This window comes from Gracilinanus agilis, chromosome 6 (genome assembly GCF_016433145.1).
Source record: "Gracilinanus agilis isolate LMUSP501 chromosome 6, AgileGrace, whole genome shotgun sequence".
Lineage (NCBI taxonomy): Eukaryota > Metazoa > Chordata > Mammalia > Didelphimorphia > Didelphidae > Gracilinanus > Gracilinanus agilis.
Window position 1 is genome coordinate 100,476,126 of NC_058135.1, and position 26,597 is coordinate 100,502,722.

Sequence of the window (26,597 nt, forward strand, 5' to 3'; positions counted from 1 at the left end):
GAGTCACATGAATAAGTACTCACTTAAAGAAAATGAGTTTGGCACCAGTGTGTAAAATACCACACTAGATTGAGGAAAGACTTGAGGCAAGGTATTCAGGAGACTATCACGACATTCTAAATGAAAAGCAAAGAAGGCCTGACATAAATGAAGAGAAAGAATTGGATATGAGGTGAAAGAAAGTGAGGAGTTGAGGATATTGCCAAGGTTACTGAGACAAAAATAGGATAGTAATGCCTCCAAAAGTAAAACAGAAGTTTAAAGGAGTGGGGAGTGTAGTGGGAAAGATCAGTTCAACTTTAGATATTATGAAGTTAAGATATCTCTGTTGTACTATTTTCAGGCATGTCTACTTTTTATGACCCTTTATGCATTTTCTTGGTAGAACTACTAAAATGGGTTGCTATTTCTTTCTTCAGATCACTTTATAGAGGAGGAAAGTGAGGTAAATAGAGTTAAGAGACTTGCCTGGGTCACACAGCTACTAAGTTTCTGAGGGATTTAAATCAATGTCTTTCTGAGTCTAGGTTCATCACTATCCACTGACCCAAATGGACTAGCAAATGAACATTGCAAATATACAAAAGACAATGAAGAAAAACAAAGGTAGAAAGAGGTAAAGATGAAAAGCAGTATTGAAATAGGCAGAAAAAATCTTGAGGCATCATGGCATAGTAAAAAGAATGCTGAACCTGGATTCAAATTCCATCTCTTATTATCTGTGTACCTTTGGACAAGTAACAACTCCTCTGGGTCTCACTTCCCTCATGTATTAAATAAAGGGGTTCAGTTGGATACATTCAAAGATCCTAGCTTTAAATAAATTATACCATAATGGAACACCAAAATGAGAAGCAAGCCATACTGTGAAACCAAAACTTAGAGAGACAGCATGGTGTAATGAAAGCAGTGAGAAATGGAGTGTGTGTCATTTGAAATTATTGTAAGCCCTGGAAGACTACATATCCCAGGGATCCCTGCCATAACTTCCCCTGACAACTCCCACTTCCTTTGTGGGAGGTGTCAGGGAAAGTATAAAAGAGGAAGTTTGGCTCCTTTTCCCTCTCTTGACCCTGGAAGCTCTGCTCTCTACCCTGAGCTCTCTCTACCATGAAGCACTCTCTACCCTGAGACCCTGATTAGAGTTCTCTCTTGGTGCCTTTTCCCCTTTCTTACTAACTCCTAGTTTTCCCTAGATCTTCCCTTTCCTAATCTAAATAAAATCTAGTTATTAAAAACCCTAAAGTTGCTCTCTGATCATTTATTGAGCCCCTGAAGAGCTCTGGTCAATCTCCTTCCCACCCCCCACCCCCAGGACTTCTACCTTCCTTTCCCTTCCTCTACCTTCTTCTCTCCTTTCTCCCAGTCCTCCGATCATTCTACCTTTCTCACTTTTCCCCCACACAAGTGGAATCTTAAAACCTTATTTTTAAGTCTTACTTCTCATATTTACTGCCTTTTTATTATGGACAAATCTTTAAGGCTCAGTTTTAGAATATAGAAAATAGGAGCACTGACAAAGTAAATAGAAAATGAATAAATGAAACATGTGAAAAGTCACATCATAAAAGTCAATGAGATTATATGAAGCGAATTCACAATTAGGAATGAAGGGGAAAACAATACAGAAGAGATAACATAAGACAAAATAGACAACTATAACTCTATAAAAATAAAAAGCTCCTACACAAAAAAAGTGAAGCTAGAATGATGAGAAAACAAGTATTACAAAAAAGACATCTTTGCACTATATATCTCTTATAAAAACCTGTTTCTGTTCCTACACTTATATGGAATTGGTACAATTATGTAAGATTAAGACATTCCCATATTTATGAACATTTTTCTTTATAAACATCCACGTTATTTTCATTTTAGTTTAATGTTATTCAAATTTCCAAATTTTCTCTCTGCTCTAGCCTCTCACCCATCCATTGAGAAGGCGAGCAATATGGTACCTGTGAAGGTCTGCAAAATATATTATTTATTAGCCATATTACAAAAAAGAATTGCAAAGGGGGCAGCTGGGTGGCTCCCTGGATTGAGAGTCAGGCCTAGAGTCCTAGGTTCAAATCTGGCCTCAGACTCTTCCTAGCTGTGTGACCCTGGGCAAGTCACTTGACCCCCATTGCTTAGCCCTTACCCCTCTTCTGCCTTGGAGCCATACACAGTATTGACTACAAGATGGAAGGTAAGGGTTTTAAAAAAAAGTTTTAAAAAAAAGAATGACAAATAATATATATGTATACACACACACACAAACATATATATATATATATGTTTATATGTATAAATATATATACATATATATTTATATGTGAAATCCAGCTCTGCCCCTAGCAAGGGGCTTCCCCAAGACCCAATCTCCATGTGGATTTCCTAATAGTCTTCAGCCAGAAGTCCCAATAGTGTCTTCAGCCAGAGTTTCACTAATGCAAAATGACTCCAAGGTAAAGCATGTCTCTTCAGCTCTACTCACCAATGCAAAATCCAAGAGAAGAGCCTCTCCAAATGCCAAGGAAGGAAAGAGTCCAGACTATGTTGGTTTCTTCTTTTATACTCATTTTTCCCACTTGATTTCCTGTCTCTTCCCTTCATCACAGAAATCAATTGCAGTCTTTCAATTTGCCTAGCACTGCCTGAGGTGGGAGGGGAGGGCAGTGCTTGTGGTCTTTTGGGGGCATAAACTACTAGAGGGAGAACTTCAGGACATTTTAAATGAGTCTCAGTGTGCAATTTTCCAAGCATAGTCTTAAGATCTCTATTTATTCTTTCAACTTGGTCTGAGCTCTGGGGATGATATGATAAATGTAATTTGGGAGTGATCCACAAATAAGAATAAATATGAGACAAAACAGAGTCAGTAAAATGAGTTCCTCTGTCTGAATCAATATATGGTGGCAAGCCAAAGTGAGGAATAATTTCTTTTAAGAGTACGTTGGCAACAAAAGCCTTTGTGGAACAGGTGCAAGGAAATGCTTCTGGTCATCTGGTCAGCTGATCCACTATGACTAGACAAAATTTATAATGTCCAGACTTTGGCATAGTGATAAAGTCAATTTGCAGATATTCAAAAGGTATGCAAGCCAGGCGATGCCCACCAAAAGCTTTTCCATGAAAAGCATGCTGATTATATGCTTGACAGGTGGGGCAGGCTTCATACGCTTTAGAGGCTATGGTAGTTACATTAGGGGCTATCCAAACTCTTTTAAAAGAGTCTACAATGCCCTGGGTGCCATATCTAGCAAGTCTTTGATGAAAAAATGCCTGTGTTCTATACCTTAGTAACAAGGCTTTACCTTCATGTGGGCACATTATAGTTAATGGGCATCCCAATACTAAAACAATAGATTTATTTACTAATAAAGCTGTAGCACCTATGCTGCTAAGACTTGGGGGAGCTCTTGAAGCTACTGGGTCCAGCTGGGCTGAATAATAAGCAATTGGACATTGAACAGGTCCTAAAGTTTGAGTTAAAACACCTGAATCTACTCCTCTCTGTTCATGTACATAGAAAGTAAGTGGCTTTTTGTGATCTGGAATGCCTAGAGCAGGAGCAGACAGGATAGCCTGTTTTCATTTTGTAAGATCTGACAGGTGTTACATCTCTAATTTAAGAGGTAAAGGGACTGAATTTTTTGTCAGAGCTATAAGGGGTTTAGTGATTTCCCCATAGCAAGGGATCCACTGTCTACAAAATCCTGTTGCTCCTAAAATTGCTCTCAACTGTTTCTTAGTGGATGGGGTGCTCAATTTCTGAATATCTTCAATGCTCTTAGGGGAAATGGAGTGGGCACCAGCAGTTAAAATAAACTTTAAATATTCCACTTTGGGAAGACACCACTGAATCTTTGCCTTTGAGACCTTGTGGCTTCTCTTATATAGCTCTAAAAGAAGTTCTTTGCTATCTTCCTGGCATACTGTGGTATTTGGTTAGACCAAGAGCAAATCAACTGCAAATTGTATCAAACAGCTATTCTGAAATTTAATATTTTCCAAATCCTGTTTTAAAAATTGTGAGAACAACGTAGTAGGACTGTCCATGAACCTTTGTGGCAGTCTGTACCAGGTCCACTGGAATCCTTTCCAGATGAAGGTGAACATATTCCTGGAATTTTCATGAATAGGGACTAAGAAGAATGCTATGCACAGATCTACCATAGTACAATATGAGGCTGTGCTGGGAATAGAGGAGATAATTGTATCAGGGTTTGGAACCACAGGATGCTTTTTTATGACATGATTATATACAGCCCTTAAATCTTGTACAAATTGATATACAGGTTTTCCATCTGGGCCTTATTTTGACTTTTTTACAGGTAGAATAGGTATATTATATTTGGATTTGCATGTAATTATTAGTCCTTGCTCAATTAATGAATTTATTACCATGGTAATTTGCTCAATTACCTCTTCTGATAAGGCATATTGAGGAATGGAAGGAGGTGGACCACCTTTTGTCTTAATTTGAACAGGAATGGCTGATTTGAGTAGACCTACATCAGAAGAAGATGTAGCCCAGAAAGAGTCAGGTATATCAGCTGGGATTTTAAAGGTGGGAGTTTTTTTCACCTCCAGACTGTCTGAAAGAAGTACAGGTATCAAATTTAAGGATTCCTCAGGTAATTCTAACATGATAGCACCATCTTGTGAGCATGTTATTGTGGCTCTGTTTGCATAATAGGTAACAAATTTAAAGGGGAATTAGGCATTAAAACAAAAGAATGTTCTACTGATAGGGATCCCACAGACACCATTTGAGGGGAAAGCTTTGTGACCTTTAGAGGTACTTCTGATACACCTACTACATTTAAGGAGCCAATAGAATTGCATTCAGAATCAAGTTTACTCACCAAAACTGATCCAAAAGCTCTAGTGTCTAAGAAGCAATAATAATATATGTTCCAAACCTTCAGAGTTATGTGAGATTCCCTATTATGGGGGGAGGGGAAGAATGGACTGCGATAACTGGTGTTAAGACATCAAGGCCTGGGGAATCAAAGGGTTCACTCTCTGATTCCAGAGTCCTTTCCATCCTTAAATACTTTCCTAAAGATCCTTGGCCATTTCTCTTGGATTCCCTACATTAAGGGGTTTTCCACTCTGAGTATAGCTTGGATGAGCCCCATTCGGGGTACATGGGTGTGTTTGGGTATTTTGATGCATATCATGATTTGCCTCATTTGGATTATTATTACTATACCTGTTTATATTATTATTATTATTTCTAAAGTTATTGTTATTCCTGGAATTTATGTAATTGAGTATATGATTCCACTTTCTACAGTTTAATATTAAGTGACCTCTTTTTCCACATAAGTAATATGTTAGTGTTTGATTTGTGGATTCTTGCAAAGGAGCTATGGCCACTGCTTGATTTGCATTTTCTTTTCTAATGTCCTTACCTTAATGCCTCCACGAAGTTACTGTTATCTTCATCTTTCTTTTCATGACCATTACAGACACAAACTGCAACTATTCTCAATTCTTTGAGATCCATATTGTCCATTTTGGGCAGTTGGTCTTAAAATAATCTTTGACTATTTTACAACATTTTCTACAAACTGTCTCCTTATCTACCTGACATCCCTTTCTCTGGAAAGATCCAGGTCCATGTATCTACCTTCTAGCTCAATAAGTCTATCCATAAACTAGGAAGGCTTTTCATCCTGCTTTTGCTTAAGGTTTTTGAATTTTTTCCACGTACCCAGCCTATCAGAACAAGCTCTCATTGCTGTTAGTAATGCCTCTCTAAACTGGCATAGTTTTACATAGTCTTGTTCATTGTTGGGGTTCCATTTTGGGTCTTGGCAGGGCCAATGAATTGCTTTCCTTCCCCGGGCCTGATTGACAAGAGAGTCTATTTTATTTTTGTCTCTTTCCACTAAAAAAGCTTGGAGCAAATTTCCACATCAATAAATATGACATCATAAGTGTGGTAAATATTTTCTAGCTTTTTCATAACCACAATGGGATCATCTTCAAATGAAGGTGTATTTTGCTTGAATCTCTCAATATTTTATGGTGCGAAGGGTTTATGGTGTCTGAGGGACACTAAATCTCCACTTTTATTGTAAGTGAGTACTTCCCTTAAGGGCAATGGGTTTTTAACTGAAGGATTTTCGATTTCTGTTTCTTGGCTCAATGTTTGGATTACAATGGAGTAGTTATGGGGAGGGGGAAAAGTGGATGAGCTGAGAGGGAGGGGCTGGTCTGCAGTTGGGGGGGTATGGAGAGAGGATCAGGGCTGGCATTGTGGGGGTAGAGGAGGAAGGATGAGAGGTAAGGGCAGGAGGGTGGGTCAGGCAGGGGAGAGATGGGGAGAGGAAGGGTCTGGAGCTGGACCAGTAAGGAAATGGGAGGAGGATGGGGAGATAGAAGAAGAAGTTGAGCGAGGGAGGTGGAGGGGGAGAGGAAAGGGTGGGTCTGTATAGTGGGCAGAGAAAAACTACGCAAGGTAAGAGAGAAGGTGACCATGACAAGAGCAAGGGTGTTCAAAGTGTGATAGAGGCTGGGTAGGGTTAGATGGTTAGGGAGTATGGGGAGATGAATCTCTTTTCTGAATTTTGCGACAACTTAAGCTTTCCTCAAGGTTTTATATATAAGTATTGAGATTTCTCAAGCTATCTTCCAGTTTTTCCTTAAGTTGGGCTTTTGGGTTATTCAAGATATCTTCCAGTTTTTTCTCAAAGAGAGCTTTGAGGTCAATCAAGCTATCCTGTTTTTTCTTCAGGAAGAAGAGGTAAACTGCAAGGTATCCTATTAGTATAAGTACAGCCAGGAACAGTGCTAAATAAAACCATTATGAAATGTTCTCTGGGATCATGAGCCATTTTAGATAGACAAGAAGCAAAATTTCCCCAATTTGGGCTATGCTCTCCAGCATCATACTCAGTCACCTATTTATTATTTTTCAATCTAATTATTAAATTGCTTGCAATTCTATTTTTTTAGTATTTGGTGCTACTGACTAGGGGTTAGGGTTCCGCAAAGCTAGTGGGTGGGGTCTTCTAGAGATTTCAAAGAAAAAACTTGATGTAAGTATAGGCACTCCCTAATTAACTAGTCTTGGCTAAGAGAGTGACTTTCTCCTTTCCCCTAGGGGTAAAAACCCCAGGGCATGTGATTCTCCCATGTGCTTCCACCATGTGATTCCACCAAGTGGGCAGGAAGCTGCTTCTCTGAGTTGATGTGGGTGGGGACAAAAAACGGCTTTGGTGGATTGCTGGGATTTTTCCCTTAGTGGGCTCTGAAAGTCTTTCAAGGAACAGTCTAAGTTACTTTTTTGCTGCTGATTCCTCTGACTGTTGTCCCCTGTATTCCATCTCCCACTTAAGCTTAATGCTAGAGACAAGTGGGGTTTCAGGAAAGGCCTTAAAGAATTCTGGGCTTAGCTATGGAAGCTTGTGGGAGCAGGGTTGCGTCCCCCCCCCACACACACACACCAGGCAAGGAATCCCTCCCAAGTGAAAGCCCTGAGGGGCTGATTGTTATAAAAGAAAACACAGCTATTCAGCAAACAGATCAACAGCTGTAGGTTCCTAACTACAGAATTTTGCTACTAAAGACCTGATCCATGGATAGTAAAAAGTGAGGAAAATTTAAGAAGATTGAGGGTAATTGTTACACCTTTATTGTCTGCCAATTAATGTAACAATTAAATTTAGGTTTTACTCAATATGAGAGTTAAAATAGTTGAATTGTGGTTGTTATTTATAAAATATTAGCACTTAAGTCAGAAAAAACTCAGCTGTTTCTATTTACAACAAGGTAGAGATAGTGAAAGTGGGAAAATAGGAAGAAGACAAAGGCTGGTCTAGCCTACCAGCCAGCCCTAAGTGCTGCTCCTGTGAAGTCTGGCTCATCCCCTAGCAGGGGCTTCCCCAAGTCCCAGTCTCCATGTGGATTTCCCAGTAGTCCTCAGCCAGAAGTCCCAATGGTGTCTTCAGCCAGAGTTCCATCAATGCAGAATGACTCCAAGGCAGTTCCTAGTTCTCTGCCACTACAAAGAAAGCTATTCAATTAGGGTCTTATCTCTGATCTCTTTAGCATATAAATGCAGTAATAGTATTGCTGGGTGAAAGGGTATGCATAGTTTTATGGCCCTGTAGGCATATTTCCAGATTAGTCTCCAGAATAGGCACTCTCAGTTCCACCAACAATGTATTAGTATTTCAATTTTCCCTCATCCTCCAATATTTATAAGTTTCCTTTTTGGTCATATTAACCAACCTGAAAAATAGGAGATGGAATATGAGAGTTATTTTAATTTAAATTTTTTTCTCATCAGTAGTAATTTAGAGTATTTTTTATATGACATATGGCTAAAGATAGTTTAAATTTCTTCAATTGAGAACTTCCTGTTTATACCCTTTGGCTATTTATCAACTGTGGAATGAGTTTTATTCTAATAAATTTGATTCAATTCTCTATATATTTGAGAAATGAGGTCTTTGTCAAATTTCCCTACCAAACTGTTGTTTCTTTTCTAAATTTGGTTGTTTTAGATTTGTTTCTCCAAAACCTTTTTAATTTGATGTAATCAAAATTATCAATTTCATTTTTTACTAGGTTCTCTATATCATTCTTATTCCTAATTTTTCCCCTATCCATACGTCTGTCAGGTAAACTTTTCTATGTTCTTCTCATTTATTTATGGTATCCCCTTTTATTTCTGGATCAAGTATCCATTTTCACTTTATGTTGTTGTATGGTATGAAATATTGGTCTATGCCTAATTTCTGCCATTTTATTATCCAATTTTCTCAGAAATTTTTGTCAAAAAATGAGTTCTTAGCCCAATAGTTTGGATCTTTGTATTTATTAAATAATAAATTATAGTGATCATTAACTATTGTTTGTTGACCTTTTAATCTATTCAATAGTTCTACTATTCTATTTCTTAGCCAGTACTAACTTGTTTTGATGAGTACAGTTTTACTGAAATTTGGTAAAGCTGGACCTCCTTCTTTCATTTTTCTCTCCATTGATTCTCTTGATATTCTTGACCTTTTTTCCTTCATATGAATTATGTTTTTTATTTTTAGTTCTTGGAAATAATTTTGGATAGTTTGATATGGCACTGAATAGGCAAATTAATTTATGTAGAATTTTTATGTTTTTGTAAATTTATTATTTTTCTTAAACATTTTTATTGTTTTTTTGGTAAACTTATTCATGAGCAATTAATATTTTTCCAGTTGTTTAGATGTGACTGTGTGAAACATTTTTTTACTTGTGCTCATATTGTTGCTGAGTTTGTTTTGTTAAGTATATCCCTATGTATTTTATATTGTCCACTATTATTTTAATTGGAATTTCCTTTATCTATCTCTTGCTGTTGAACTTTTTAGTGGTAAATTGAAATTCAGATGATTCATGCAGGTTCATTTTATATCCTGCAACTTTGCTAAAGTTGTTTCTACATTTTGTTGTTATTGTTTTAAATTAATTATCTGGTGTTCTTTTTGTAAACCATCATATCCTCCACAAAGAGTGATAGGTTTTTCATTGCTTATTTTAATTCCTTCAAGTTCTTTTTTGCTCTTATTGCTTATGCTAGCAATTCTAGAACTATATTACATAGTAGTAGTGATAATCCTTGCTTTACCCTTGATCTTACTGGGAAGGATTCTAGTTTGTCCCCATTATAGGTAATGCTTACTGATGGTTTTAGAAAGAAGGTCTATCACTTAAAGGAAAATCCATTTATTGTAATGTGTTCTAATGTTTTTATAAGGAATGGGTATTATATTTTGTCAAAGACTTTTCTTACAGCTATTGAGATAATCATGTTTTTTTTTTGTTTTCAACTGATATTGTAATTATGCTGATAATTTTTCTAATATTAAGCCATCCCTGCAATCCTGATATAAAACTCACCAGGTCATGGTGTATGATCCTTGGGATATAATGATGTAATTTGCTAGCATGCAGTTTATTTAAAATGTTTGCATCAATATTTATTAGGTAATGTGCTCTATAATTTTCTTTCTCTATTTTAGCTCTTCCTGGTTTAGTTATTGGTACAATATTTGTTCTTATTAGAAGAATTTGGGAGAATTCTTTCTTTCCTTATTTTTCCAAATAGTTTATGTAGTATTTTAATAAATCATTGTTTGAATGTTTGGTAGAATTTACTTGGGAATCCATTTAGCACTAGGGCCTTTTTCTTAGGTAATTCTTTGATATTTGTTCAATTTTTTTTCTGAGTTGGAGTTGTTTAAGTATTTTATTTCTTCTTTGTTAATCTACGTGCTGTAAAATATTAATCTATTTCACTAAGGATGTCAGATTTCTTTCTATATAATTAGGCAAAATAACCCCCAATAATTGCTTTAATTTTTTGTCATTAGTTTTGATTTCATCTTTTTTCTTTTTTGAAGCTAGTAATTTTTTTCCTTCTTTATTTTTTAATAAAATTAACTATTGACTTAAAAAAAACAGTTCCCTCCCTTACTTATTAGTTCTATTGTCTGTTTTATTTATTGGCTATTTTTAATTCATTCTTTTACTAGTTTGCTTTTTAAATTGCATGTCCAATGCATTGATCTAATCTTTCTCTATTTTATTGATATTAGCATTTAAAAATATACGTTTTTCCCTCAAGTATCATTTTGGCTGCATATCATAAATTTTGGTATGTTGTGTCCTTGTTTTCATTCTCTTTAGTGAAATTATGGATTGTTTCTATGATTTATTCTTTGATTCATTCATTTTTCTTAAGATTATTTAGTTGCCAATTCATTTTTAGTATATCTGGTACCTTTTGTTGAATATAATTTTTATTGCATTATACCCACAGAAGGATGCAGTTTCTATTTCTGCTTTTCTACATTTGGTTGTGGGGTTTTATGGTCAATTTTTTGAAGGGGCTATACTGCTGAGAAAAAAATATATTCCTTTCAAATCCCATTCAGTTTTCTCCAGAAGTATATCATATCTTTTTAAAGTTCTATTTATCTCCTTGACTACTTTTTAATTTATTTTTTGGTTGGATTTATCTACTTCTCAGAGGAGAGAGGGCTGCATCATTAATCCAATGAAGTATGAAAAAAGTTATGTCTTTGTTATTCTCCTTGCATATATACTCCTTGTCCTCACACTGCATCTAATATGATTCCTGGAGTAGGACCTCTCAGTATCCCTACTATTAGCTAAAAATATTGAGTTATAGTATTTAGAACTCCTAGTCACTTGCTTGATATAATACCTGGTCTAATCCTGTCATATTACAGATGAGAAAACTGAGGTTTGAGAGGTTAACTTGTCCAAGAAGGTGTTAAGATTTCTACATAGATCTTCTCATTCTGGTCCAGTGATGTAATTATAGTATCTTCTCGCCTTTTAAGAATGACTTTTCTTAGGGTGATTAATTTTAGTAAGAGACTAAAACTATATGATCTAAACAAAGTTATAATAGTGGAATAGAATAAATGATATATGAGGAATATCTTGGAACTAAGCCTAAACCCTCTCAAACAACTGGATGTCTGCCTCTTCTACTTATTGGACATGGAAGTGAGTTTGAGTATCTGCCCAACAACAAGCTTAGAAGCCTGAGGGCAGAAATTACAATACCTTTGGCTAAAAGGTTGAATATATTCTAACAACAAAAGGCACATACAATAAGTTAAATGAGTTCATATCTTAAAGATGCCCTGAACATAGACTGTCTAGGAGACTTAGGACTTTACACTGCTCCTGATTTAGAAAGATCAATCTGCTGGTAAACCTTTTTGTGAAAGAAAATTCAAATGCCAGATTTGTGGTGAGGAATGCAATACTTGTTCCTCTGAATAGCAGAGCTCTTGGTATCTAGAGAAAAAAAAACAAAACTGATGTACATCTAAAGATACCTCTCAATGTTACTGACTCTGTCACTAGTTTTAGTCTTATTAAGGACATTTAAAAAAAGTAATAGGACTCCATAGTTATTAATCTTATATAGATAGATAGTTCTAATTATCTATTTATCTGACTATAGGTCTACCAATGTATCCATACATCAATCTATCTATCTTTGATCTATCTATCTAGGACATAAAGGGCGATTTCTATTTAAAGAATTACCAGAATGTGCCCACATCTCCAAATGTGCCTAGATGTCTACAACCTTGTATATTGCCATGTCTTTTTAAATTTAACTGTCTTAGGGAAGCCACCTGAGACATAACGAATTTAAATGACTTGTCCAAGACCATATAACCTATGTATGTAAGAGGCAGGATTTAGAGCCAGGTCTCCTCTCCATCCATTGTCAGGCACCCTTTCTAATGTAGATAAACTTATCCACATTTTGTGGATGGTGAAACTCTTTGGTAAGTGACTATGACTTGACCTAGAGCATACGACTCAGGTCTTCTCATTCCTTTGCTAGAGCTCAAGTCCATTTGCAAACTAGAATCAACATGGTATACTTAACTGTTTCTATCTGTGTTAAAATTGGCAAAATATTGGCCCCTCCTGTTTAATTTTTCTGCCTACTGATCAGCTGTTTATATAGTTTTATGGGATCAAGTTTGCTAGCAGAACAGTCATTCCATTGTTCATCATCCCTGTTCTATCTTTCCCCATGATAAATTATCTCTAAAACTTGTATCACCTCTGACCTTGCACAGAATTCCTCATTTGTCATGTGATAGCGCAGACAGGTTTGCACATTATTCTTTCCATTGGAAACTTCTGCTCTTTGTCTTTGGTTTGGGGCCAGCATGCTGATTGCTATAGGCAGCTGTGTTGTAGAATAAAACATTTTTAGCCTCATCTTTATGGGCATCTCCTCTTTAGTCAGCATCATATAGATGCATTGAAACTAATCCAGGTACATTTTAGATTTCCTGTCCATTCTAAATCCATGCTTCATGAGAAAAAAAAAAAAACTCTCCCTTTTTTTTTTTTTTAAAGAACTCATGTAGCCTATGAGATCTCCAATACAATGAAATCCCCAGCAATGGTTAAGATTCTTACTTGAAAGAAGTTTGTCCAAAGAAAGAAATCATAGATGCCATAAAGCATGATGCTAAGGGGCAAAGATAAAAGAAGCAATATTAGGCAAATCACTTGTCCTTCCTAAATCTCAGTTTCCTCAACTGTAAAAATAAAGATTTTGGACTCAGATGTCCTTTCCAGCTCAACAAATTAACTCATGGAATTATTATAAGGAAAAGCCTTCCCTATTAAACACACACACAAACACACAGGGAAATATTTGTTAACCCAAAGTAAATAGTTCCTTTTTGGAAATAAATAACATCTTAGACTTTAAAAATTGTAACAATGGACCCTGTGCCTCTAAAGGAAACAAAATAACCCAAACATTTGAGCAGAGTTGACTACAGAATCCCAGATATAGAGTTGGGAAGGTTCTTCTTCCAACACTCCCTTTTTTCAACTGAGGAAACTGAGCCAGAAGAAGTATAAGTGTTTTGCCTGCATTCGAATAGTAAGTAGCAGAACTGGGGTTCCTTTTCAAATCTGGTCCACTTTAAACTGCACGGCTGCCTATTTGGATTTTTTTTTTCCAAAGTAAAGTCTCTTTCTTTAAATGTGAAGTTTGCTGTATACTGTAAATGCATACATACTCTATATGACACACATTGAGACATTAATGGATACAACTTGAAGTGAGGCTACTTGAAGTAAGTCCCATCTGCTGTTTACCCCTAGGTCAAAATACAGTTCCTGGAACTCTCAGGGAGGAAGGAAGGCACGCGTTTTTCTTCTGCATAAAGTTTTCTGCAAACTCCATCCTCCAAACTAGACTCTCTAAGAGCAGTAATCCATATCAGTCACAAGAGGGATGGAGATAACAAGCCCCTAGGTTGCGTGGGTGTCAAATAAATCCGAGAGCAGAGGACAAACTGATTGCCTCACCAATGCGAGCTCCGCTTCCAGAGTGGAAAAGCAAGAGGATAACTAGTTCAAGGCAAGGACTCCATTGGATCGAGGTGGTTCCGGCTCCCTCCTGCTCCTGCTACGCATTGCTCTCCTCTTGGTGCCCTGAGGATCAAGGAGAGAGAGGGAAGGGGAGGAGGAGGAGGAAGAGGAGGTAGGAGGGAGCGGAGCAGCAGCTAGAGAAATAAACCAGGGAAAAGGAACACGGGGAGACACGGAGTGGGGGGAGAGGGGTGTGGGAGGGGGGGGGAGTGCGCCGGGCGCAAGGAGCTGAGTGGACGGCTCGAGACGGCAACGCGTGCAGCAGCTCCTGAAAGAGACTGAGTTGGCAGCGTCGAGCTGCATTTCCAGCAGGAGCTGAGCGCATAGTACGGGGCTGACAGCAAGGTGATGTGCTAGGCAGCTCTGCACGCTGGGGCTGCCTCTGCTGCTGCTGCTGCTGCTGCTGCTGCTCCTACTGCTGCTGCTGCAGCAGCCCAGACTGCTTTTCCCTCTCCACTGCTCTGTGTGTGTGTGTGTGTGTGTGTGTGTGTGTGTGTGTACGTGTATGTGTGTGTGTGTGTGCGCGCATGGTGGTGGTGGAGACCCCAGACATCGCTCCTCTTTCCCTCCCTCCCCCCTCCCCTCAGTTTCTCAGTGCATCTCTCGGGGTCGTCCCCCCATATTTGCACCTCTTGTTTAACATTGTTTTTCATTTTATTTTTTGGCCTCCCCCCTCTCCCTCCCTCTTCCCCCTTGTTCCTCTCTCCCCAAGATGTTAAAGGTATCAGCCCTATTGTGTGTGTGTGCAGTCGTCTGGTGCAGTCAGGCTCTGGAAGCGGCAGCAGCGGCGGCGGCAGCAGCCGGGGGCAGGTCGGACAGCGGTAATTTTCTGGATGACAAACAATGGCTCACCACGATCTCCCAGTATGACAAGGAAGTCGGACAGTGGAACAAATTCCGAGACGTAAGTGCTGCCTGCTGCCATCCCCACCCTCCGTGCACACACACACACACACACACACACACACACACACACACCCCTCCCTGTTGGGGGAGGGGGAGGACGAGGAGGAAGAAGGAAGAGAGGAAGGAAAGAGTGGGTTCAGTTCCCTTGGGGGTGGAGTGTGATTTTGGTTTCAGGGAGAAGAGGGAAGAATAGAAGTTCTCAGTTGAAATGCTTTCCCCCTTTTGCCTGGTGCAACATCGAGTTAGGTGCCCGCGGGAAGATTTTGCTGATTGGTTGCTCAGGAGTTAGGTTTCCAGCCTTCCTTCTTTCCATCCTCTCCTTTCACCTCCAAGTCTTCCCCTCCCCACTCCTTCGGAATCAATGGCTTGTAAAGCACAGTGATCCAGGCTTTAAATTCTCAACTTTTCCAATGATGTTCCTGGCGCTCGTGTAAACACAGCAGACGTGCATTTGAGAGATGCATGCCTACTAAGTAACCAGGATCGATCCATTTACTAATGGACCATTAAAGAATTTAAGGAAGGAGAGAGGAAGATGTCAGATTTATAAATGCCGGCTGGCAGAGCAGTAGTGGGAGGCAGTGTGTCAGAACCCGTTAAGCAGTAGTAGTTGAATCACAACTAGATCATTACGTAAAACTGTTGATCAGTTTTCTGCGTCGACATTAACTTTAATCCAGAAAGTGTTCCCTATACACCTTATTAGGCTGTAGTCTAAAGTGAACCAAAGACTACCTAGTGGTGGATCTGCTTGCTAATTGTTGACCAGGCTGTGAAGTCTTGGAAGGGGTTAAATTGAAAGACTTCTGCTGCCCAGATGGATTTTTGCTTGGGGTTATTCCAAAGAGAAGGCTTGTTTGGAGACTTGTCTCTTGTTTACTTTTGAACCCTGTAAACCCCGCTGGATAATAGTCATTCCCCCCCACCCCCCCTGATTTGAGAGGAGTCTGATCATAGCTGCTCCCTTTGGTTACCAGGGCTGACGGTATCAGGTGTGTGTTAATTCTGAGGCGTTCCGATACGTTTCCATAAAGGAGAAAGGCAACCTGACCGCTTATCCTTATCATCCTAAGGAGTGGAGAGGGAGCCACATGACTAAGATTCCCTTGTGTCCTCTCTCTTTCCAACCATGAAATTCGTGAGAGGGGAAAAAAACAAAAACAAAACAAAAAAAAAAAAAAACAGTGGAGGAGTTTGGATATGCTGTACATGTACAGTGCCAGCGCTGAAGGCAGATAGATGACTCACCACCCCATGCCCCATCACCTCAAGTATTAGCAAGGTTTTCTTGACCAATCCTGACATATGTAAAAATGTGAGCTTGCATTGTTGCCTTCCACCACCCCCACACCACCAGAAGAAAGAATAAATAATAAAGAAGAAAACATTGACTAACTCAAAGCTGGAGAAAACCCAGGTGGATAAATGACTGCAAACACGTCAGTTTCTGATTGAGTTTGAGGGTGGGGAACTTTAAGAATTAGTACTGAAGCTCACACTTAGCAATCTTTAGAAAATTATAAGTACAAAGGCAAATGGAGAGGATTTTCCTAAATGAAAGTTTTTTTTCCCCTAAATATTTTTATGGGTCATGTCTTCAAAATGCCTAGTAGAACTTGAAACAAGATTGTGTTTTGGATCCAGTTGTCATTGTTTGAGTTCATTTTCCTTTAATTATAAATACAAGTGAAAAAACAATGCTCTCAAGATTTCAGAGAGTGGAAAAAGAACTCTTTGTTGATCTTGTCACTTGTAAAGGAAAGTGAAGGTTTTGTCAGTAATCCAAAATTGGTTCACCTTATGGCATTTCATTTGTCACTAGATTTTAAAAGTCTTTTTGATGTGACTGCATGCTTGCTTGTTGAAAACGAGCTGTTTCAAATAGCAGTGCTTCTATCCTTATGTAAATCCAGTTGTTTAAATAATGTTCATGAAGATTCAGAAATCCATGCTTTACTGTACTTATAAAGCACAGCCCAGAATGTAAACAGGAATCCTTTTTTGTTCGCTCTTCTCTATCAGTGATTGAAGATGAATTGGGCTAGAAATTTAGACAGCAACAAACTTTCATGTATATGTTTTATTGCTAACAACTAGGCACACAGTTATGGTTTAGTTAATGTTCTATCTTCAATTTACACTATTAAGGCTTAATTAATTTGATTTATAGGATAATAATTAATATAATTATTATTTTGGATGATGATTAATGTGTAAACAGTGTAAATAGCAAACTATATTGAAGTTGTTAAATAGAGAGCTTTTAAATGTAGAAGAGTATAAAAGAGCTTATGGATAATGTAACATTATGTTTTCTGCCTTTAAAATCTCAGGGGAAAAATATGTGCCCAAATCATAGCATTGTATTGCTTAAGTTTTTAAAGTGAAGGATTTAATGTGATATATTTTAAGTTAATGTATTTTTCAGATATAAGTAGTCAGTATAAAGTAGTGCCATTATAACAAGAAGAGTGAATGATTATTTTTAAAACTGAAAAGAGTGGATTTTGGTCATTAACTTTCCAAGTAGATGACCACGTCTTTACAAAGATGACATTTCTTAAAAGCACTACAGAGATTAATATCATCTACTTTAAGCCTATTGACCACCTGTTGGATATATGTGTGTGAGAGTATCAGTAGTTATTAATAAGGAAAATGTTTTCTTATCTTAGGTATTGACAAAGCTTTTCCCAAGGGTCAGAAAAAATATTCTATGCCAAAAAGATGATTTTGGCTATTTCTACAATGACTAATTTACATTTTCCTTCCTCTATAATCAATTAGTTGTTTATTGATATTTCTTTAAGTACGGTAGCATTTTTTTTTAAACCCTTGTACTTCGGTGTATTGTCTCATAGGTGGAAGATTGGTAAGGGTGGGCAATGGGGGTCAAGTGACTTGCCCAGGGTCACACAGCTGGGAAGTGGCTGAGGCCGGGTTTGAACCTAGGACCTCCTGTCTCTAGGCCTGACTCTCACTCCACTGAGCTACCCAGCTGCCCCCTACGGTAGCATTTTAATCCATTTTTGTTATGGGTCTGTAGTGATGGTGTATCTATAGGAATAAATGTGAAATGTAGGAAATATTTTTTAATGTTCTGCATCAGTTTTTTCTATTATAAATTGATTTACAAATTCCAGTTAATAGCTACTCCCAAATCTGTTTCTCCTAAATATTACTTTACTTAACTTTTTTTAATATAAAATGAATTGTCCTTTATTACAATTGCCCCCTCATGTCTTTTAGTTTACTCATTCTACTAATCCTTAGCTTTTTCTACAAAAATCTAGATTCTCAAAATATATTTTTTCATTATGTTCTTACAAAGTTTTGTTTGATGTATTTTTAATCCTAACTGCCCCATACTAGTCCTCTAACATTCAGCATGTGTCAAATTCTTAGATTTGAGGAAAAGAGAAAGGAAGTTTATATAATTTGAATACCCAATTAGAAAAGGCAGGATTGATTAAAGGATAAGCTAATGACACTGATGGTAAATCATTGATTCAACTTCCTCTACTGCTAGATCACAGTTAGAGAAATGAAAACCAAGCAAGTTTACAAATAGTAATTAGAGGGATGACTCTTCACATAGTTCAGACCTTTTCTCTACACTGGCTTTAGACAAGGGATACTTCTATTGCATTGATCTCTTAATTATTCCCCCCCCCCACACCCCACAATGGTAACAGAAAATATACTGCCTTATATAATCTTCATACTGTCATAAATCTCAAAATGATCATTTTTGCTGCTAATATCTCTTGTCATCTTTGAGTTAGAATTGAAATGTATCCTGAGTTTAGTGGGGTGGGGGGAACTCTGAAGCAACGTAAAGTTGATCATGTTTTTGGTTAAATACAGTGGAGGGTATTTCCAGGCAATAAAGTGTAATGGGATAGTAAAAATTTAAAAAAATTAAATTAAAATGACACTATGTAGTATAACAGACAGTGATGGAGAAGAATAATGAAACACTAGAGTGCTTTATGTAAACTTTAGAATTTGGAAATTATATTGTTCAAATTACAATAGTTTCTTGTACATATATTTCATTTTTGAATATTTTCCTATTTCTATCTAGATTCTTTCCCCCCTGGGTTAGAGTTGGAAAATCTTAAGCACTGAAGAATAAACTCTCATCCTTTTTGCACAGGTGTGGAAATAAATCCTCCCCACTACTATATCCTTCTGCTTCCCTCATATCAGGAGGAACAGCCTTTGAATCAGTCTTCATCTTTTTTTTTTTCATCTAGAGAATCTATGTGATATTGAGACTTTGAATTCAGAAGGAAAAATTACAAACTTTGGTAGAATGATGGCTCATTAGCTCACAGTTGCAAACATATACTAAGATTTTCATGCAGTATTTGTTGTACCATTGGCTAAGATTGAGTAAAAAATAATCCAATTAAGTCACTCATTAGTATGGAATTGTAACTTTTATGTTTTATTTCCCAAAATATTCAGGTATACATTGAACTAATATTCTCAATCTATAACAATCACTTTTGGATCACATGACAACTTTACATAACTTCCTGTCCCCAAATCATGTTTAACCCCCTCCCTGTCCTGGAGAATTCTGACAATTCAGTTTTGCTTTTTAAAATATTTTTAAAAAACTATCATATTTCATATTGTTATTAAGAGATTGATTAAAATACCATAATACAACTAACATTTTTTAAATCTGGTTTTAAATATGTACTAAAATAAGTTTAAGTAAATATTAAATTTCATAATTTATTTTACAATTATATTTTATTATTTCTAAAGAGCATATAAAATTTGAAAGTCTAAAATATGTCACTGAAAGTTCCATATGACTCAAGGGAGTTGTATATTTTTAAAAAAATTATAATTTGAGAGGTATTGGTAAAAAAAACCCTCCTAATTTAAACTTCCTCTTTCTTAAGGTATTTTAGTACATAGAGATTTAGGAAATAATGGTTGATGGTAAGGAAGATTTCCTGTTACTTAGCAAATGGAGGAGTTAATGACCTAAAAAGAAGACGTCAACCTTTACTGCCATTATAAAGCAAATAAAACTATTTTTTTCTAGGCATGCTCTCTTCTGCATTCTGTTTCAAATTGCTTTATAAGACATTAAAATGCAAATCTATTTTCCTTATATACAATGATTAATATCTGAAAAATGGGGTGAAAAAATGTTTCCATTATGCTTATACTGTATATAGTATAACTTTATTTCATAAGTTGGAGACACAGCATAACAAATAAAATTCTCTAGTTTGCTTAATTCAAAATTCCATCATAATTGTTCAAATAATCCAAAAGAAAAAAAATGAAAACGGGGGGGGGGGAGATTCTGTGTTGTATCTGAAAATTCTGTCAGTGTTTGCCATTATTGAATCTACGATTCATACGTAAAACTTCTATTTTTCGTGTAGTCTTTCTGATTTATCAGAGATAATTTTCATAGCAGTGATATTACATTTTGTGTAGGAGATCACATTTCCTTGAATCAAGAAGCCCAGCATATTGTCCTAAGAGATGAGGATACAAAGACTGCTCTGAGAGCACATAGTTTAATGGAAGAGATGAAATTAGAATAAGTACATACAAACAAACTGGATTTAGCATAAATTTGAAATTATTTTAGTGGGAAGATCCCAAAGATTAAGGAAATTATTATTCAAGAAACCTGTCTGGTAGAAGGTGGGATTTTAGCTGGAATTGGATAGAAGCCAAGGAAGAATCAGAAGTAAAGAATTATACCCTGAAGTGATAGTACCAATAACTACTAGGCTTCTTTCTCCCCCTTCCCCTCTTTCACAAAACATAAAGGAGAAAGCCAGGACTAGATCACTCTGATGGGTGAGACCAGTCTTAAACTCTGCATACTATGATCATGTTTACATGGTCTCGTCATCATCTAGGGGCATAAAAATGGTCCTGGGCCATTTAGACTTCTCAATTCTCCTATTCCTATTCTCTTAAGTATATATATAATATTATATATATATATAAATAATAAATAATAAAAATAAATATAACAATATATAAATAATTTTATACAAAACAGGAGTTACTATTGTTATTTTATTTTTGTTGAATATTTTTCATTATGATTAATTAAACCTCCTCTTCTTAACCATTTAATGACTTCCAAATTCTTCATTTCATCCTAGCATTGAACTTGAACTAACAAGGTACTGGCCTGAGTTAGGACCTAACAACCGATCTTCCGATGTTCCTCACTATAATTTAGCACTCAAATCTTTAGGCCATTCTCCCATTGCTAACAAAGAAACTCAATAAAGTCTGAGCTAATGTGAAGTTTAGTATGTAGCACTAGAGAGAGAGAGAAAAAAAATATACATATATACACATATACTTTGTATAACTAATAGGAACAGGAAAAAAAGTTGTTTGTGGTATTGGCAATATCATTTCTCCATTTTTCCTTTGTGAAGTGGATAGAGTATTGGATTCAGAGTAAGAAAGAGATAAAATGATAACTATTACATATACTTTAAGGTTTGCAAAGCACTTTACAAATATTTTCTCATTGGATCCTCACTATGATCATGTGAAGTAGATGTAAATATGAGGAAATTGAGGCAGACACAGATTAGGCGACATGTAGAGCTAGTGACTGTGTTTGGATATGGATTCATGTCTGTCTAAACTTTAACCCTGGTGCTCTATTCACTGCACCACCTAGCTTTTAATTCTGCCTCAGAATTTAGTGGTTCTCCAACATTAGATTAATCTTTTAATCTTTCTCTTCATTTTCCTCATGTGTAAAATGGGGATACCAATAGCACCTATCTCTCAGGATTGTTACTAGGATTGAGGGAGATAACATGTAAAATGGTTTGCAAAAGTTTTTTTTTTCAGTTATTGACAATGCAAGTTACATCATAATTTCTTACAGATTTTTAATTTGTATTTTTTTTGTATTTTTATTTGATAAAGCTAGGATAGAAATTTCTACTAAATCAGTGCAGTGCTATTAAATAGAGGTTTGTTAGAAGTGTCAATATTGTATATATTTATAGATTTTAGAGAGTATGTACATAGAGCATCTGGTCAATTCAGGTGTCAGACAATTAGACTCTGTGTGTGTGTGTGTGTGTGTGTGTGTGTGTACATGCACATGTATTCACACGGGGATGCACACACTGGCACAGTTAGAGGTAAAAGAAAGTCCAGTTAGCAGGTAATGCCTTGGAGAGTTAAATGGAATTTATAGATTCATGACCTGTTCATTCGAAAATCAGTATGCATCATTTCTTTCTTCAGTTTATTTTCATTCTTTTTTTAAAAAAAATTTAAACCCTAATATCTTTTATACATATCCTTCTATATTAATTTTTTATTTGTTACAGGGCTAGGCAATGGGGGTTAGGTGACTTGCCCAGGGTCACACAGCTAGGAAGTGTCCGAGGCCAGATTCTAACCTAAGACCTCCCATCTCTAGGCCTGGCTCTCAATCCACTGAGTCATCCAGCTGCCCCCTTTTCTTTCAGTTTAGTTGGTCAACACTTGGGTTCTGATATCTTACATATCATGATAAACATACCCTGATTATTGACAAGTGGACTTTTTAAAAAAGGTATTTAATTAAATTTTTCTCCCAATTACATGTAAATAGTTTCCAACATTTTTCAAAGAATATTGAATCTTGAATTCTCTCCCTTCCTATCTCCCTCTCCCATACTCCTTGATATGGTAAGCAATCTCATATAGATTTTATGTGTGTAATCATGTAAGACATTTTTTCCATATTAATCCTTTTGTGGCAGGAAACCTAAAAAGAAAACAATGAAAATGAAAATTTTGTTTTGGTCTGGATTCAGACTCAGTTCTTTTTCTCTAGAAAGGACTTTTTTTTTTATCAAGAGTGCTTTGGGATAGTTTTGAATCATTGTATTACTGAGAATATCTGTTATTCACAGTTGTTCATTATAAAATATTCCTTTCACTATGTATAATATTGTTCTGATTCTGCTAATTTCACTCAGCTTTAGTTCTTGTAAGTCTTTCCAGGTTTTTCTGATCCCCTTCTGTTCATCATTTCTTATAGCACAATAGTATTCCATTAAAACCATATATTATCACTTATTCAGCCATTCTTCAATTGATGGGTATTCCCTCACTTCCCAAAACTTTGCCCACCAAAAAAGAGCTGCTTTAAATGTTTTTGTACATATAAATCCTTCCTCCTTTTTTCATATCTTTGGGGTACAAAACTAGTATTGATATTGCTGGGTCAAAGGCTTTATATCCTTTTTATATCCTTTTGGGCATAGGTCCAGATTACTGGCATGGATGACTGAAGCAGTTTACAACTCTCTACCAGTGCATTCATGTCCCAACTTTTCCATATTCCCTTCCCAAGTTTTGTCTTTTCCTTTTCTGTCATAATAGCCAATCTGATAGGTGTTGGGTGATACTTCAGAGTTGTTTTAATTCACATATCTCTAATTATCGGTGATTTAGAACACTTTTGCATAACTATAGAAAACTTTAATTACCTTGTCCAAGAACTCTCTTTTTATGTCCTTTGACATTTATCTATTAGGGAATGACTTGTATTCTTATATATTCAACTCACTTTTCTGTATATTTGAGAAATGAGACCTTTATCTGAGACTTGTAAAAATGTTTTGTACCATTATTACTGTGTATAACTTTCCATCTTATTTACCCCTGCTTAGTTTCTGACTGACAGGTGAACTTTCTAGGCATGTAAGTCCAAGGTGAAATAGCAAGAAAAGTCCTAAAACTTTCCTTGCGAGGTATCCAATGAGACTCACTAGCACAATTACTTATTGAAGGTGTAAGATTTAAATTAACATCTAATAACTCTAAGTATTATATTTTATTAAGTTTATTAATAATCACTTGAAGCAAAAGAAATAAAAAAACAAAATTAGAAAGCTTAAGTAAAAAACACGTGGGTAAAATTCTCCTGTCTGACTCTCACTCAAGCTCCACAGCCGCCTTCCCTGGAAAAGAGAGGGAAGGAGGAGCTAAACAAAACATATATATCTTCCCTACATTATTATGTTAGCATAAATATACAAATGGGATGCTGAGAAAGAGAGTCCTGGGGAGCAAATTCTAATTACACAAAGGAAACTCTAAACTAATTCTTCTGGGGATTTGGAGACTATATTTTGCGGGTTATAAGTAGATATAATTTTAATAATTGCTTTCTAAAATTTTGCCATCCATGTTTTCTCCCTCCTTCCTACCCTCTCCCACAGATGACAGCTATTGTGACATAGTTTGTACACATGCTATAATATAATACATATTTCCATGTTTGTCATGTTGTGAAAGAAGATCCATGTTGCTAACACTAGACAAAATTCATGAAGGAAATAAACTGAAGAATGGTATGTTTCAATCTACATTCGGACTCTGTCAAGTCCTTCTATGATGGGTGGATAGCTTTTTTCATTATGAGTCACTTGGAGTTGTCCTGGATCTGTGATTTGCTGAAAATAGTTGGGAGAGTCCATTTAAAGTTTCAATCAAATGTAAGCTCCTTGAGGGTATGGATTATCTCCCTTTCATATATTTTTCCGACACAAAGCAGGTGCTTAAAATACTTCTTGATCGGTTGATTAACATCTCTGTTATCATTTGATTTGATTTTGGGGCAGCTAGGTGGTACGGTGGATAGAATAATAACCATGGAACCAGAAAGACTCATCATTCTGCATTCAAAGCTGGCCTTAGACACTTCTGAGTGGTTTGCCTGCCCAGGCAAGTCACTTAACCCTGTTTGCCTCAGTTTCCTCATCTTTAAAATAAACTAGAGGAAGAAATGTCACATCACACTAGTATTTCTGCCAAGAAAACCACATAATGGGTTCATGAAGAATCTGAGATGTCTGAAACAATTGAACAACAATCACTTGATTTCACCGTAGCATTTGGAATGTATCACGACTCCTCACAAAATTCTTACTTTGATGCCTCATCATAGCATGAGGGTGACCTTGTTTTCTGAAAGACTGACAGATCATACCAACCGAAGAAGAGTTTTTCGCCTCATGGAAGGAACAGCTTTGCTTAGTTTTTGAGGAGATCATCATCAGCAAGTTTGACTCACGTATGATAATTTTTTTTAGTCATGACTACTCAGGGAAAACTATATACTGTGACACAGAAGGGTGGAAATCTGCTTTGGTGAGTGGAATATGCTCATTTAGGAATCTTCACCTCTTAGAAGCATCAAATTTGAAGGAAGAGTCCTGATTATACTGAAAGTCTAATGGTCAGTAAGAACAAAGATTAAATTTATACATTACCTGATAGAATTTTTATCAAAAAATATTTATATATATATATATTTATGAGTGTATATATATATATACATACATATATATATATATCTGTACCTGTCTATCTACTAAAGAAATGGATAAAGTCTGTGTGTGTGTTTATGTATTTGCATGTTCACACACATGTGTGTTTACCCTCAGAACAGAAGCTGGTTTTATGAGGTGTTAAATATCTTGGCAGAAACTAGTAATTGAAAATAGTTGTAGGCCTAAAGATCAATATTGCTGAAAAGTTGATATTAGAAATTAGTCTCAACAGAAGAAAACTTGAGTTCTGTATAAGAAGACTTAAAATATATAATAAAAAGCATAAAAGAGATTTACTTTAAACATTAATGTTGAAATACATGCCACATTAGTTCTTTACCAAATGTAACGTTAACTTTGGAGTATCTACCTACATACATATCCAATATAACTATATTAGTTGTGTGTTTATAGACATTAAATGTGTGTATATATATATATATATATTTAAAATGTGTTTTAAATGTATCTACCTACATACATATCCAATATAACTATATTAGTTGTGTGTTTATAGACATTAAATGTGTGTATATATATATATATTTAAAATGTGTTTATACATGTATAGATTATGTATATATATATTTAGCTTTAATTTTTTAAAAATTAGATTTGTGAAGAAATAGTGGGTAGATAAAATAATACATCCAACTCTTACCTAAAATTTCCCTTATAGTTACAAGTCCTTTTACAATTGTAAATATAGGTGCATACTGAGTAAATCTGTGGTTCAACTGAAATACTGAACTTCTAGATGAGGAAATCCCTTCTTCTACTGCAGGTTAGCAACTAGCCTGCAACTTATACTTCTAGAGAGCTGCCTAGCACTGAGTTTAAATGACTTGTTCTGGGTCAAACTTCTAGTAAGTTTCAGAAGCAAGACTTGAATACAAAATTTTTTTAACTCCAAGTCTAGCTATCACTCCTCCTCTCATTTAAAATATAATTATTTAACAATCTTAAATCAAAATGAGATGAAATATGGCATAGTTGATAGAAGGCAGAACTTGAAGGAGTTCAGAAAGATTCGGATTCATTACTTACTTGTGATGATGAAAAATTCCAAGAGACTGGCTTCCATGTGAGAAGATCAATTTATTGATTAGGCTAGTAATAATTGGTGGTCAAAGAAAAAGTTCTGCCACATGTGTCATTAATAAAATTTGGAAGCTTATTATTCAGCCCTCCTCTAATCATTTCAGTCTTTAATTGGTGAAAAGTCGACAAGGAGGTGGTCCATCATTCTCTCAATCTATTCCTAATTCCTTGATGAGTGGTAGACAACCACTGGCCTACTTCCATGACCCTGTCTAGAAAGACATAGCAAGTTTTACTCCAGTAGGAGTGATTTTGTGCAATGCTATTCAATGCAAGTTTCAAGAACGATGTCCT

The 26,597-nt window shown here is 36.1% G+C and overlaps 1 protein-coding gene across 4 annotated transcripts in view; it reads left to right on the top strand.

Annotated features, from left to right (window-relative positions):
* The first annotated feature begins 14,635 nt into the window (after positions 1-14,635).
* SPOCK3 (SPARC (osteonectin), cwcv and kazal like domains proteoglycan 3) overlaps positions 14,636-26,597 on the top strand; it is a 634,362-nt gene continuing 622,400 nt past the window's right edge. For 3 of the 4 annotated variants that reach the window (XM_044680202.1, XM_044680203.1, XM_044680204.1), the window contains exon 1: positions 14,651-14,842. In XM_044680202.1, the coding sequence (XP_044536137.1) occupies positions 14,651-14,842 (192 nt within the window). Of the gene's footprint in view, positions 14,843-26,597 lie in introns of all 4 variants that reach the window. The other variant, XM_044680201.1, reaches the window with a different exon arrangement.